This window comes from Callionymus lyra, chromosome 5, assembly GCF_982586985.1.
Source record: "Callionymus lyra chromosome 5, fCalLyr1.hap1.1, whole genome shotgun sequence".
In the NCBI taxonomy this organism is placed as follows: Eukaryota; Metazoa; Chordata; class Actinopteri; order Syngnathiformes; family Callionymidae; genus Callionymus; species Callionymus lyra.
In genome coordinates this window covers 20,455,860-20,472,366 of record NC_141822.1, presented here as the reverse complement: position 1 = coordinate 20,472,366, position 16,507 = coordinate 20,455,860, and the positions used below count along the sequence as shown (strand labels likewise).

At 37.1% G+C, this 16,507-nt stretch overlaps 2 protein-coding genes across 2 annotated transcripts in view; one reads left to right on the top strand and one right to left on the bottom strand.

Moving 5' to 3' along the window:
* The first annotated feature begins 2,898 nt into the window (after positions 1-2,898).
* Positions 2,899-7,352, top strand: tmem267 (transmembrane protein 267). The gene is made up of 3 exons (XM_087792532.1): positions 2,899-2,945; positions 4,514-4,967; positions 6,158-7,352. The coding sequence occupies exons 2-3, from the start codon at positions 4,557-4,559 to the stop codon at positions 6,491-6,493; spliced, it is 747 nt and encodes a 248-aa protein (XP_087648658.1). The 5' UTR covers positions 2,899-2,945; positions 4,514-4,556; the 3' UTR covers positions 6,494-7,352.
* A 1,011-nt stretch (positions 7,353-8,363) lies between these two features.
* il11ra (interleukin 11 receptor subunit alpha) overlaps positions 8,364-16,507 on the bottom strand; it is a 29,390-nt gene continuing 21,246 nt past the window's right edge. Inside the window, exons 6-12 of the mRNA XM_087791387.1 lie at positions 16,270-16,433; positions 15,381-15,544; positions 15,052-15,196; positions 14,635-14,724; positions 13,034-13,136; positions 12,878-12,957; positions 8,364-11,987 (exon numbers count right to left, since the gene is read on the bottom strand). Coding sequence (XP_087647513.1) covers positions 12,879-12,957; positions 13,034-13,136; positions 14,635-14,724; positions 15,052-15,196; positions 15,381-15,544; positions 16,270-16,433 — 745 coding nt within the window. The 3' untranslated portion in view covers positions 8,364-11,987; position 12,878. The remainder of the gene's footprint in view (positions 11,988-12,877; positions 12,958-13,033; positions 13,137-14,634; positions 14,725-15,051; positions 15,197-15,380; positions 15,545-16,269; positions 16,434-16,507) is intronic.

Genomic DNA, 16,507 nt, shown 5'->3' with positions numbered 1-16,507 from the left:
AAATTCACTGGAAAAAAAAAAAAAAAAAAGGTCAGAAAGTTTTTCTGCCAAATGTAATTAAATGGCAATGGAAATGTTCAGCCATTCTCTTTTGTACGGCCGCCATGATTTGAACCGGATTAACCTGGTGGCTGTGTCGGCTTAAACAACCTTGTCAGGCTCTAATGACTGCTTTGACCTTTTGCTGATAACAGGCTGAAAAGACACGCTCCTGCTCGACGGCTCTGGACATGTCGTCTGGTTCTTAATGTGACTTTTCATCAACGTTTTTTTTCATTAATGTCTTTAAAAAAACATTCAGTTAGTTTAATTTTTTGGGATTTTCCCGTGGCTATGAAGGTGAAGGTTTCTATTTGACTGAGCCGTTGTGACACTTGCTGCGTAGTGTCGTTCTCACACTGTGTGAAGTTGTGTGCGTTGGTTGGAGTCGCTGAACCAAAGGGGGCTTTTGTATGAAGGACGATAAATTACATAATAAATATAAATATTTATGTATAAATAAATAAATAACTAAAAGACAAAATGTATAGTTCAACTAAAGACAAAATATATAAATAAATGCACAGATAAATAAAAGTCAAAATGTATAAATACTTGAATAAATGAAAGACAAAATGTATAAATACATGAACAAATAAATAAAAGTCAAAATATATAAATACATAAATAAATTAAAGACAAAATGTATAAATACAAGTACAAATAAATAAAACTAAAAAAGTATAAATACAAGTACAAATAAATAAAAGTAAAAATGTATGAATGAATAAATTTATATATACATAGAAAAATGTATTATTATTTTTACATATTGATATCTATCTACAAATTTATTTTTGACATTTTGTTATGTATTTATACTTTTATTTATATTTATGTCATTTATCGTGCTTTATATTTATCGTCCTGGAAGTTCATGACTGAATCCTGGCCTGAAGAGGTCAGTGTTGAGTAATGCATTTATTATGATGTATAGATAACGAAAGCGTATATCTAATATTTATTTTATTTTTTATAAATGAAATAATGAATTTCTTGTAAAATCTACATAATAAATTCTTACAAATGTAAAAACGGGTCAGGGTTCGAACTATGTTATAGAAAATGATTTAGATATCGAAAGAAATTGAATAAAATTAAATAATAATACAAAAATATGTATGAATAATTCGTAAACACGTTAATTAGATACAAATCTTGAAGACACAAAAATAACAATACTAATACTAACCCTAACTCTAATCTCGTAAAAAAAATGATGTAGGATTTTAATCTCGTTATAAATAAATGTTTTCAGTACAACTTTGTATGCATTGTAATGTATTGTATACGACCTGATCTTTATTTGTATATGACTCGAACTAAAATAAATAACTAATTCTTTTCTTTTCTTATTAATGTGTCATATAAAAAAATTAATTATATACAAAAAAAGTTTTCAAAAAGAGGTATAGGGGGGAAAAAAAAAACAAGATTTCAATGTGTTATTATTTAGGGATGGGCTCATGGTTAGGATTAGGTTTAGAAAATTAATTAAAAATGTAAATAAATACAAATATACCGATGAATTATTAAAATAAATCCTTTTAAATGTGAAAAATATAAATATTTTAAAGGCTATGGTCAGCAGTTATGGGCTGTTCTGTTCATCACCACGTGAGGGTGCTAGAGATAAAAAAGAATCATCCTACCATGTATTATTCTGTCCATAGTGTTGAGTTGAAGCTAAATTACCTTTTGCATTCTTCCTAAATATTACAGTTGGAAGGAGAGTTGATTAAATATCTCGACCTAAAGTTTTTGTTTAACTTACATCCAGTAGCGGTTTTAGGTACGGGCGAACGGGGCAGCCGCCCGGGGCGGCATTTTTTCATGACATACGGGGGCGGCACGAGCGCTTGATAACAAAAATTAAAATGCGCCTCTGCAACACGGTTTTGTATGAGGTGTGTGCGCGTGCGCATTCGTTTTATGTGTGCGCGTGCGCATTAGTTTTATGTGTGCGCGTGCACATTCGTTTTATGTGTGCGCGTGCGCATTCGTTTTATGTGTGCGCTTGCGCATTCGTTTTATGTGTGCACGTGCGCATGCGTTTTATGTGTGCGCGTGCGCATTCGTTTTATGTGTGCGCGTGTGCGTTCGTTTTATGTATGCGCGTGCGCATTCGTTTTATGTGTGCGCGTGCGCATTCGTTTTATGTGTGTGCTTGCGCATGCGTTTTATGTGTGCGCGTGCGCATTTGTTTTATTCATTTTATAGGTTTGTTTGTGAAGTGTAGTTATGCGTTTGTGTGCATGTCACTGGTGTGTGCGCATGTGTCAGTGTGTGTCTGCGCAGTAGCTGTTTTAGGTACAGGCGAACGGGGCAGCCGCTCGGGGCGGCATTTTTTCATGACATATCGGCACGAGCGCTTGATAACAAAAATTAAAATGAGCCTCTGCAACACGGTTTTAGGCGATCTGGCGCCCCCTGCAGCAGCTGCTCGCTGACAAGGTGCAGCTGTGAGTGAGAGAAGAAAGGAGGGGGGGCGCGGGGACAGTGTAATATATATCTTTTTTTTTCGAGTGTGTTATTTGTGTGATAAAGGATTTGTGCTATTAAGAATATTGTTCCTATATTTTATTTGTATATTATTTTTTATATAATTGTTTTTATTTCATTGATACATCTGATATATTTTGCAATATTTATGTATATAGAATACATTCAGAAAGTTTATACTGTTTTGTGTAATAAAACACATCGTTACTGTAAGATGTGAAATGTCTGGGGGAGGCTCGCCCGGGGAGTAATTCAGTGTAGAACCGCCACTGCTTACATCATCATTACAGCATTGAACATGCAGTACATACTCCGTCCACACTGAGTCAGTAATGCGCTGCATTACAATCCAGCAGCCGCCGTTTAACAACAGCAAGTTAGAATCACCATAGGAAACAAATGGAGTGAGTGTTTTTTTATTTTTCTTGTAGCGGATTAATAACACAAAACAATAATCTGTACAATAATATTCGTATGAAGAATGTATTTTCCTAGGGATTGGCTTGAATTATGCTCTTATTTCTCCGAGCGATTATCGCGTCGGCTGCTCTCCGCCTACACGAACATGAACATTAGCAAGTTAGCTGTTGCTAAGCATCAAGCTTTGATACAAGGATTTGTTACAGTTTTATTGACTCGATCTTATTTCTTTTCTATCGACGTCTTTGGTTATTAAATGTGTAAAAGCAGCTGACGTCAGGTGACAAAAATAACCGCTCGGTGACTAAATAATTCATTGGAACACTTTGTCTTTTTTTCTTATGAATGTTCACATAGCAATATGTTGATCTTATTTTTATTGAGCCTGAAAATACTAAAATAATAAAATTTAAAAATATCTAGAAGACACATTATTGGTGTAACAGTTCAGTGGGGTTTTAACTTGGATCCTTAAAACGTAATAAAATACATAACGTTCCTAAAACATGTCTTTAATAAAATGTTTTTCAGTCTTGAAAATGTGAACACATGATGAGTAAGATGTTTGTTTAAAATATGAAAATACTGTGTTTGTTTACATGATTTTATTTGTATACATATATATATATATATTAATCATTTAATCATACAATGAAATCATAAAAATTAAAAATCTAAATAAAGAATGGAAGAAAAAAAATTACAAATTGACACAGAATTACAATATCCAAACTAAGAAAACAATGAAACCATCACAACATTTTTCTTCATAGCTAAACACAAAACCAAGTAAAGGTGTACTTTGTGCAGGAAATTGTTTTTTTTTAATGTTTTTAAAAACATTTCGGTAAAATGATTATATTAAATTTTGTTCAGATTTATTGTCAAGTTGGTCTCAAATTGAATTTCAAATGGTTCTAAAAAGACTTAAACAATGTTCCTACAACTCGAGGTAGGTAGTTACATTCAAGACTGTTTAAGTTCCTGTTTAAGTTCAGTTATGAGATAAAAGTCCCGTTATTCGTCATGCATTTATTAGTGCTGCTCCGATCAATTGGCTGATTTCCGATCAGATTTTGTTCATGCACAAAATATTACGCCATACTCCGATGTTCATGTATGTATGTATGAACAATGTATGCATTTAACTATGACTTTATACTTTATTACTTGAATATATTTAACTTTGGTAACGCTTAGGGATTTATCGCCTATTTTAATTAACTTTAATAAACTATCTAGCTTGCTTGAAAGCCTTAATCTGTTAAATATTGTGTAATAAAGTGTTATTGTGTGATTTCAAACATGTCTTATTTAAGGTGATTTCATGGTTGTTTTCCCCCCATAACATGTAGCAAGAAGCACTCATAATGAATAAATGAAATAATTTACAGCCAGTATATGTGATCTACTCAAAGTGATCGGCTCCATCAGACCTGATCGGATCATCCCTAGTGATCTATTTGAACGTGTGCTTGTGTATTTGTGTATTTATCAATAATTCTGTTGTTAGAAAATATGTTAAACGTCTTCTCTCATCCATCTCTTTCAGTCTAAAACACTCCTAGTGACCTGCAGTTGGCGACTAAGCAAACATGCAGGGGATCTACACCAAGCTGGACTCGTCCCCCTCAGGATCCCCCTTGCTGGGTCTGGGGCTCCGGGGTGAGGGCGCCCCCCCGGCGCCCTTGAGCCTGGCGGTGGAGACGGAGAAGGCTCAGGCCCTTCTCCAGACCTTCAGTTCCGCGTCCGTGCTGGCCTCGGCGGGTCTGGGCGTGTTCTGCGTGGTGGCTGACCACGCGCTCCAGCTGTCCGTCATCCAGCACCACCTGTGGCTGCGCGCCATCCTGGACAACGCCACCCACGGACTGATCGGACTCTGGTCCTGGGCGGTCGTCATCGGACTCAGGAAAAAGAGCGATCTGTACGAGGTGCTGCTGGCCGGTCTCCTGGCGTCACTCATCGATGTGGATCACTTTTACATGGCCGGCTCGTTGTCACTCAAGGTCAGAGCAACGTCATTATTGTTGTTAGACATTAAGTAAGAAAATATTGATACACTCAATTATCACAATATTTATTTAATCAGAATACTGCATTTAAAAAAAAAAATGCACTGAAATTGAATTATTTTTTATTTATTTTTGGCTTTCAAATCATTTCGCTTTAATTTTTGTTTTGAAAACAGCATCTTTTAAAGCTTTTAAAAGCAAAAGTTTGGAGTGGACTGTATCCTCTTGTCCTCAGTCACTGTTAGTAAAATCCTGCAAGTTTCCCAAGACTTAAGCTGCAGAGGATATAAAGGACTGCTGCCATCTAGCAGCTGGAAGTACTATTGCGACACAAAAGTAAACAAATGCTGTAAATATATGCTATGATAAAAAAATATTTTTTTATCATAGTTCTTTATTGTTTATATTTCAATAAAGTGTTTAAAATAAAATAATTAAATAAATATATGTTCTTTTTTAATTTACAAGTAAAACGCATATATTTACAGCGTTTGTTTACTTTTGTGTTGCAATAGTACTTCCAGCTGCTAGATGGCAGCAGTCATTTATATCCTCTGCAGCTAAAGTATTGGGAAACTTGCAGGATTTTACTAACAGTGACTGAGGACGAGAGGATACAGTCCCCTCCAAACTCTTGCTAAACGTCAGCTTTAAAAGATGCTGTTTTCAAAACAAAAATGAAAGCGGTTACGACTTCGTCAAAAGTCACGTGGTCTGTAAAATGACAACTCGTACAATACAACAAATATATCCTCGTTTCTACAGTAACGCAGTAACTCAAGATATATCATGTCATTGCCTCTACTGTATATTAGTGATGGTCTGATGAAGCTTCATGAAGCAGTGTCATGTTGTTCAGAGGTCCGTAGGTGGCGCCATCAGTTTAAAAATGATGTGTCGTTTCATTAAAACAAAGGAAAACAGTGCAGAGACCGCCATCTAGTGGACTCTGACAATAACGACGCTGCTTCATGAAGCTTCATCAGACCATCACTACTCTATATCGTGATTCTTAACGTACGCCCGACTCTTGCCGATACACACTCCTAATATTTAGCATTGAAATAAAAAACATGGAGCTCAGAAGTTTACGACACTATCACGTTAACTCATTTATTTATACTTGTATTAATCTTTTTTTATACACAGTATACACTAATAGACCCTGGTGTCGCCCCCTACAGGCCGCCGTGTCCCTCCCTCAGCGTCCTCCCCTGCACTGCTCCTCGCTCATCCCCCTCCTCTGCCTCTCGCTTCGCTTCCTCATGTGGGTGGGTCGCCTCAAAGACGCCTGGTGCTCGCTGCCCTGGATGCTGTTCGTCGCCATGGCGACGCACCACGTCCGCGACGCCGTCCGCCACGGCCTGTGGGTGTGTCCGTTCGGCAACACGGCGCCGCTGCCCTACTGGCTGTACGTGAGCACGACGGCCACCTTACCTCACCTGTGCTCGGTGCTCATGTACCTGACGGGCACCAGAGACATGATCTCCACCAAACACGGAGTCGCCATCGACGTCTAGAGAGAGATCGTTTGAATCTTCACAACTGTGGTCATCGACGTTATCATGTAGATTTAACAAGTAGTTTAATCTCTAAGGACTCTTTAGGATTATGAGGAATATATATTAGTGCCAACATTAGTTTTTCTGTCATCCCCCGTCTTCGATGATTCGTCACCACCGGCATTTCTCTCTTTGATGGACGTTTTCAGGAAAACATTCGAAACCAGCTGAGGTTTTTTTTATTTTTTAGATGCTGCTTTTGCTCCGTGAATCATTAAATATTGTTTGAAGTGGAGAAAATATGTATGTTTATGTTGAGAATTGGTTCTTGTGATGGTGATGATGGTGAAGATGAATAATCAACTTTGTAACTCATATTTATTAGCACTTTTTTTTTCTTTTCCTTTTTTTCAATGTGACGTGTGAATCATTCCTGGCACTATAACCACCTTAAGTCACGATGACATTTAACTTAACTCGTTCTTAATTCACTGTTTTTTTTTAAATTTATGATGTATTCTATAAAATGTATCTTTTATTTGTAACGGTGAGTTCATTCCCACTTTTGTCCACTAGATGTCGACAAAGTGAACTTTCTAATATTCGCTGTACCGACAAAGAGAAAAAAAAAACTTCTTATCTTATTTCCTTGCTGCTGCTATCATGTTTTATTTTTTTTATTTTTTTAAAGAAATGCTACCAGATGGGATGGAACGCGTTTTTTTAGTTGTTGTGGCTTATTATTACGTTTGCACATGTTCACACTTTTGTTTTAAACAAACTGATTGTAAAGTATGAATTAACTTTTAAAAAACAGATTTAGTCGTAGTGTTCTTTTTATCTTAATAAAAATCTTCAAAGATTGTGAATTGTTATTTATTTTTAATCCTAAGTAACTAAATGCTCACAGTAGCTCATGAACCCTGGCTCGACCCGACATTACCTCTCGCTCCGGATCTCAGTCGCGCTGCTAATCGCCGATCTCCTGAATTTGCTGTCGCAGGAAGGAAGGTGTTCGAGCTGACTCAGTTTCCACTCGCTGTGATCATCAACGACTCTTTCCCACGTATTTATCAAGAAAAGTGAATTTGCTTTTCCTGCTGACCAGGGCGAGCCACAGCAGATAACATCTGGTTTTTTTTATTGAAATAGTGGAAACTCATGTTTCCATGCAAGTCTATAAGGGAATTATGATTCTGTTCCTCAGAAAATAAACGTCTTTTGTGATTCAATATAGAACATTTTATAGCGAGAAGTTTCATTCATTCATTTTCTACCGCTTTATCCCTTATCGGGGTCACCGGGAGGCTATCCCAGTATCATAGGGCAAGAGGCAGGGGACTCTCTGGACAGGACCCCAGTCTGCCACAGGGCACAAAAAGACAGACAACCCTTCACAAACACTCATACCTATGGACAATTTTTCCCAAAGTTTTCAACCTCTGTATGTTTTTGGACTTTGGGAGGAAACCGGAGTGCCCAGAGTAAACCAACTCAATTCAAGGAGAAAATACAAACTCCACACAGAAAGGTTGGCTCGGCCTGGAATTGAACCAGCAACCTTATTTCTGTGAGGCGACCTCGCTAACCAATTTTTTAAGTGCACTGATGAAGCTTCATGGAGCAGTGTTACTATTTTCAGAGCCCACTAGAGGGCGCTCTGAAATCGCTTTGAACTGCTACTCTATTAACAGCTTCTTCATTGTTTCACTGATAGCGCCACCTACTGAAAAATAAATAAATGGGATGATGCTTCATGAAGCTTCATCAGTGAATAACAAGTTTCTGGTAAATTTAGGAAGAAGAACATGTGGAAAGAGAAATACAAGGTAAAAGAAGAAGAGGTGAGTTTGTTGTGGAAAAAAGAACGTAGTCTTTAATACAGATCTGTGATAAAATAGTATATTTTTTTATTATTTCACAAAAAAAACCATACAAGAACAAGAAAGAAAACAGCTTATGGTGATTTGGGTCTTTGACGTGAAAAGACAAAACTATGTACATCTGAGAGTTTGAGAGATAAAACCTAGCAGGCTTCATCCGACGTAAACACCACGAGGAAAAAAAAGTGTCGAAGCCAATTTACACGAAAACAGAGAAAAACATGAATTTACAACTTGCAACAAAAATGTGTTTAACTAAGAAATAGTTGAGCTGTTTAACATTGAAATCAACTATTTGACAATGGTTTTATATCAATCTGTCTTTGAACCATTTCAATCTTCAGAAATCCAACTATTTAAAGATCCAAAATACCTTTTTAAATGTTCTTTACATTATATATTTTTTGTTTTTGAAGATGGTTGTAATCATTGATCCGAGACAAACACAAACAAAGCAGTTTCACGGAGCTTCATATCACTGGGAGAAGGACACACACAGTCGGGAAAAGCGTGCAGTCAAGGTTCTGCTGTGACCTCTCGACAAGGTCACGCTCTATTACTGGCCGCTGACATTATTTCCCAGACCTGTTTTTGTCAATGTTGACCAGAAGAAATCAAATATTAGCTATTGGAAGCCACAAGAGTCCACGACTACACAATTCCCCTTTACAGACAAAAGAAAATATCCATTTTATATGGTCTTTTTTTTTTTTTTTTTTGAAACCATGTCATACGCAACGATACACAAGATTGAATCGCAATAATACTTGAAAATAATGAATGTTTATGCGCCTTGTGATCTGTCCACACACACTTACAAATTCTAGATTTGTATTAAACATTTTAACACTGGCTTACACATGTGTCTCTTTCACTGGGAGAGTGGATTATTTTAAATATCAATATTGGTAATTTAGTGACTGAATAAGATATAATTAAATGTTTTCTAAGGATGTTTTTTACTTGATTTTGGCATCATGTGTGTAAGAAAGATCATCATGCAAAAATAAATTGATAGTGGCACAAATATTGTGTGAAATTCAATGTAAATGAAATGTTTAAAATGACAAGTTTTACTTTTATTCAGACCTTAAACTTTCAACTTTAAGATTTCCTGTCATTTTCAAGATTTTCCATCAAACCATAGTGTAAGTGGAAGAAAGTGGGACACGTCCACCTTCAATTTTTTGCACAATACAAGAAAAGCGACTAAATATAAATCAAAATGAAGATTCAAATGTATGATTTCATCATAATTTCTAGTAGATTAATGTTCATGTTGATATGGTGACATATAAAGATGCCAGTCTTTAAAATAAGGAACGTAGATTATCAATCAATAAGGGACTTTCAATTACGGTAAAAATTATAGTGATCGAAATGAATCATCTTGTCGAGTGTATTTAGAAGGAGGATAAACAAAAAGATAATTAAGATATATTGAGCCGACATATATACTTTTTTTTCGGCCCCTGGTCTAGTCTCTCTTCGGTGTGTGTGTGTGTGTGTGTGTGTGTGTGTGTGTGTGTGTGTGTGTGTGTGTGTGTGTGTGTGTGTGTGTGTGTGTGTGTGTGTGTGTGGACAGAGTGTGACCCGTTGGATTCAGATGCTTCTGTTGTGGGTCGACAGTAAATCAGCAGCAGAGAAACAAAGATTCTTTAAAGCGTCTTCTCTGCGGAAGAAAAGTTTGGCCGCGATTTGAGGATTTGCAAGCGGAAGTGTCAGAGCGGAACGAAAAACAGACACACGAGGTATTTAGGGCTTTTTTTCATCCTCCCGAGCACCCGCACATCACAGCAGAACCATTTATTTTTCGTCGACCGTAACACACAACAGCGAGTGGATCAAGAGTCGGCTAGTTAGCTGTGGTGCTGTTGTGAGGGAGCGTCGACATCTGTAACAAGTAAAACCTCTGAATGATTCAGGAAAACCTCAATATTAACTACTCGGTGAAAGAAAGTGCATACAACCCCCCCCTCGTTTTTTCTCAAATACAACCCTAAAACAGTTTTTATAAAGTACGTTTTAACATCCATTTTGGATTAAAAGTGATCATAAACACACGTTGACAAATAACATAAAAAGACTATACATGTTCTGATCAGAGCTGCACAATATCCACGTTTTTAGAACAGAAGTGTCGAGGGCGAGGGGCGATCCTGAGGTCAGGTGAAGGACGGGACGAAGAGGGAAATGTTGAGCAGGACATTAAGGAAGTAAGTAAGTAAGTAATTTGTATTTATATAGTGCTTTTCCAGACCAGGGTCACTTCAAAGTGAAGCTTGAAACGCAGCGGACATCCGTAAATCCATGTTGGATTTTCACTTTGATAGAAAGTTTAATCTTTTAGAACGTAGAGTCCTGGACAAAAATAAAATCAATTACTTAATTCATATACATATACTCTACCAATTGAGCTATATTGATCTATAATGATCAGGGGAAAGTAGTGATGGTCTGATGAAGTTTCATGAAGCAGTGTCATTCTATTCAAAGCCCACTAGATGGCTGTCTCTGCACTATTTTCATTTGTTTTAACTGTTCTAACGAAACATCATCATTTTCATAATGGCGCCACCTACTGACGTCTAGACAAAATGACACTGCTTCATGAAGCTTCATCAGACCATCACTAGTGGAAAGTACTTGAAGAATTTCAATTATGGCCATAAATTAGTATTTCATGGGCAGGATTTTTTTTTCTTTTTTTACAATAACATGCCGGTAAGTACTCAAAATGTTTTTTCCCAGCATTTGTTAAGAGGAGAAAAATATTTCTTCTTTCATGGATTTTCTTTGTCCCGCTTGTGTTTATTTGCAGCATGAATTGAAAGAGAAGCACAGTAGTTACGGACAGAAACGAGGATGAAACTACGCAGGACCCTCACAGTACAAACAGACGCAGCCATGGTTGCCAGACTGACACCCCCCGGATCAACATGTCATCAGAACAACCTGAAACAACACAGATCGGAGCCTCGACTCCACCGGCGTCATCAGGTGTTTGTAGAGCGACGTCATGTTTGATTGACACTGTGCAGCCCTGACGTGAACTCGAACTCCCCCCCAAAAAAAGAGGGAACAGTCATAATAGAAAAGTCAATTTCACAATGAAATTGTTTTCCTTTTTTTTTTTTTTTCAAACCCCTTAAATGCTGGTGCTCGGTGAAAAAAAGGCCACTATCGCTCTCATTGGTTCGTCAGGAACGAGAGGAAACAATAAACGACATGCAACGAATCTACTCAAGACTGAACTTTACCAGTTTATCCTGCCGCTCCCTGCTGCTTTGGCATCGGACGCAGAGAAGACCCGGAGAAGTTTTGAGTCCTTCACAGCATCAAGTCAAGGAATTGAGGGACACTTCAGATCCTCTTGTGAAAAAGGGGTGGACGCTCCAGAGTTCCACTTGAAGTGAATCAAAGAAAGAGAAGTCTCCATCCATCCGCTGAGAAGGTGAGTTACAGTGGAACCGCCCTCAGGTTGAGATCAGTCATCGAGGTGGTTTTAGTGTCAAGAAATGTTCGGCCACTGATGCATCCTGGGAATCTTGGACGGCGTGTGTTGAGACCTGCTACCGTTGTGTGGAGCCCTAGAACAGGCCGACGGGACAAAGGAGCTCGGATCCAACCTGAGGAGTTTCAAGAACACTTTTCAGAAACTTATTTATGAAGGTTAAATACTTCATTGTGTGTTTCCTTATTTAAATAAACCTTCTTAACTACAGACCTACAAACCTTCTTAACTACTTCATTACTAGAGCTGAGCTAAAACTCAGTACGTATAACAAAGTGGCAAACTTAAAACCTAAAAAAACCCTTTAAAATTTGTATTATTTATTAATAATTACAAGTTAAACTATGACTTATACGTTCTTTGTTTGGACTTAATTTGAGTTTATTAAAGAAAAATCGAGCAAAGTGTCATCATTTTGACACCCACGGATATTTTAATATTGCATGTACAGTTAAAACAATTAATATAATGTAAAATAATATAGAACAATTTTTATTTATTTTTTATTTTCATTTTATCAAGACTTTTTTTTCTTTTCTATCAGTCAATTAGTCTCGAGGGCCACTCAGTAAAACTCCAGTTTACAATGTGGCCCCTTAAGTAAATATAGTTCCCTGGTATAACAGCTCATTCATCACAACCACATTTATTTATTCATTTTTTTCCCCACTTAATCCCTTATTATGTGGGGGGCTGGAACCCAGTTTCTTCAGTAGTGATGCAGGGGACACCCTGGACAGGACACACAACCCTTCACACACTCATACTTATGGACAATTTCCCCAAGTTTCCAATCAACCTATTTATGTTTTCGTACTGTGGGAGGAAACCGGAGTGCCCGGAGTAAACCCACACAACATCGGGAGAACATACAAACTCCACAAAAAAATGTCACAAAGGTCGAGCTGTGAAGCGATCATGCTAACCACATGCAAATTTAAGCAAACAAAAATACTCAGCATTTCAATTCTTTGATAATAAAAGTCGGCATTTTGAAGTACTCACTCTAAATTGGCATGGCCTTCATCTTGACCATCGAGGTGAGATCGTGTTTGCTTAGTTGACTCCGCCGCCTCTGTTTCACCCTAGAATTAAATAATACACATGAGTAGTTGTACATGTGTGAGGGACGGACGAGTGTGTTTGTGTGTCGAGTCTTACCACATGACAAAGATGAGGGAAAGGACGGTGATGATGATCACCACGGAGAACAAGACCAGTAGAATAACCAAACCCAAGTTAGCTTCCTCTTCGGGATCAGGATCTGAGGGAGGAGACGCTCGAGTCAGCACTTTTAACTTGTACGAACACGAGGTTATATAGGTGTAACTAGAAATACAACAAATCTCAAGTCAACCGACAATAACTCCCTTAATAAACAACCCAACCCTAATTTATATATATATATATATATATTATATATATATATATAAATAACAATCTTAAAAGAGAAATGTAGTAATAATTCGGAAGGGTTGGTGGTGCTTGAAACCTTCGAAACCAGCAGTGATTGTAATTACTTCTCAGTTTTGTAATTTAAGGTACTGCGCTCACACATGATTCATATTTCTGCCTGAGATCCAAAATATATTTTCTCACGGGGAGACAAAGCAGATAATTTCCATGGAATTGAAGCAAGCACTTGTTGCAATATCCATGTTATTTCAATATGAGTCATCACTGCTTTTGGAGGTTCCAAAAAAAAAGAAGAACAAATTAGGTCACAATAAGTGATTAAATATGCTGTAAATGTAATTCCTTAACTTTAACCATTGAATTTAATTAACCGTGTGCAAGTCTTGCTGCTGTGAACCAACACAAAATAACTCAACCGAATCCACAACATGGTTAATGGCATGTCTATCTATTCAATGAGAGACATCGGGAACAAACAAAAGAACTAATACGGCATAAATTATCTATTAATATACTGTAAGTGTTGGACTATTTTATTCTTCCATGCCTGGTGCAGACGCGACTCAGGTGCAGATCAAATCAGGCTTATCTGGGCTTAATCGCAAAAATAATTAATAAATAAATCACAATTTCTGTCCTGTAGTCGGACAATGATGTCAACATGCATTTAGAAATATGTGTTTTTAGCAGCATTAAGGCTATAATCGACCATCAGTGTGTGCATAAATGTGCAGAATAAGCTTGTATACATTAAGTATAGTCAGGAGGGTGAACATGGCCTAATATGTTGTTGTTTACATGAGGTGTCCTGCGGTTGCCTGAGTGTGTGCTTGTCATTAGTGTGTGTGTGTAGGGGGTTAGTAACAATTTAAAGCAATTATGTGTCATTTGGTGATGAAGCCCAGCGGAAGCTGCTTAGCCTGCATCGTACCAACAGCAACAACAGACACTCTTCTCACAGACGGCTGCTGCTGCTGTCATGCTGTGTGTGTTTGTAAATATACGAGCATCATTTTAAAGATGTCACATTTTACAATGTATGTAGTTAGTTTAACACCTTACTGTCATAATAGTTAAAAACAAAGGTCATTATCTCACATTAAAAGACAACTAGAAATGTATATACATTTGTTCATCTCTAATCCACATGGAAGTTGAATGATAATTACATTTTGCTTGCGGGAATGTCAGGAAAAGATATGTTGAACAACAACCTTTTATTTTGTGCATATGCCATTATACCTGAATTAAATGTATTTCTTTTGATAAACATTCTGAAAACAAAACAATTAGATGTGTCGGATAGTGAGAGACAAAGCATTTGAGCGTTTAATAGCAAGTCTTACTGTGCGTTTTTGCTGTGGACGTTTCAGGCTTGGTGATGAAAGGGAAGGTATAGTCTTCTGGGATTTCATCAGTTGGTTCAAATGTAGCATCTTCCATGAAAGTTACAAACACACCAATTACCAGAGAATTCATTCAAAAAAGGTTATAATTTTTAAGCATAATTCCGCTAGTATAGGAACCGAGAAAATGTTTTACTGAATACTACTTAGTTAAATATGTGTATTTACATGTGCGAGTGTAATATTTTGTTTTTGTAGTTTTTTAAATAAATCGTTGCATTTTTTTTTATCTCCAGATTTCAATTTGATTTGATTGTTTTTGTTCCAGTCAACTTTTTAAATAATTTATAAATCACAGTGAATAACCATCCAACCAATATAATCTTATTTCAATGGAGTCTGTATGTGATCCCTCACCTTTCCAAGGTTGAACATACTGCACTGGACTCCATTCACTCCACTGACTGTCAGAGTTCACCTCGTCCTGAGCTCTGACTTGGATCTGGTGAAGGTAACCGGTCAGGGCATCGTAGATCGTGAATTCGCTGTTCTCCGTGTAAAACTGACGAAGAGACAAGTAAAAAATGAAAACAGTTATCAGCAGCAAATCCCATGACTAGTACAGAGAATATTACAACAAGTTTACTGAATTTATATTTAGCCGAAAATGTACATTTTCTTAATTGCAAGCTTGAACAAAATCCAATATTCTCAGGTGGTCATGGGCACTGAGATACTATACTAACCTTTGACCAGTATGATGAGCCTTGCGGTCGATATCTGATTTGAAACATAAGCGGGAAGCCGTCATCCTCCGGCCACGAGGAAGGATAACTCCATGAGACTTTGATCCTCATTGAAAAACCTTCAACCTCCGTGACCATCACAGACTGTGGAGGATTTGGCTTTACTGTGATAAAGATAGACTTGTGTTACTTCAATGACAAAAAAAACAGAACTTTTCAGAATATCTTTTGTTGATTAAAATCATTTTGCTTCAGCTACTCATCTGTGGTCTGACTCATGGATTAATGTGATACAGGACACTGAACTGGATAATTGGGTTCATGTTTTATGGACCAAGGGGGCAAGATTCATTATTACAATTGTGCTGCACATGATATACGGCTTTTCCTCAAGGTGCAGAAAGCGAGCAAAGAAAATGATCTAGAGGTGATCACTAGTATAATTGGTATCATGACAAAACAAATAATGTAAGTAAGGTTTATTTGTAAAGAATGTATTATTTGTTAAGGATTGATAGTAGGGAGTTTTTCTCAAGATGAATTGTAGGCATCACAGTATTTCATTCAATGTTCTCCATCTCACAACACACTTAAAGCTATAGGAAAGATAAATGTAAATTTCAAACACACTCGTTTCTACTATTGTTTCAGAATGAAATGGTCTTTACTGCTCTATCTTGATCTCATTTAACCTGATGGCACTGTGAACAAAACAATATTCCCCAGTGATTAAATGTTGATGTTAAATGGGGTTGTCTGTGTGAAGGGATAGTTTTTCTCTTTTGTTTTGTGTGGAAAAAAAGGATTGATTAAATGCATTTTAATTAAGAGATATCCAAATGTAAAACGTATATTATGTATATATAAATACAAATATGAGAAATCTTACATAGCTCATACAACTTGAACCAGGCAGACGTGCTATATGACCCAAGCGCGTTGGTCTCTGTGATCCTGACGGTATGAATGGCCTGCCAGAAGCTAGAGTCGTCTACTTCACAGTGCCTGTTGGTCGAGTCCACCACACAAGGCCTCCAGTCTTGTTTATTTCCCCTGGAGAAAAAGAAAGATATATGTTTTAACGTCCAATATCTCCAGGCAATCTCTTCAGCTTATACTTAAGCTCA

Coding starts and splice junctions, on each gene's coding strand:
- tmem267 (XM_087792532.1), top strand. CDS start 4,557: ATGCAGGGGATCTACACCAAGCTGGACTCGTCCCCCTCAGGATCCCCC. Junction 4,968..6,157: donor CCGGCTCGTTGTCACTCAAG/GTCAGAGCAACG, acceptor CGCCCCCTACAG/GCCGCCGTGTCCCTCCCTCA.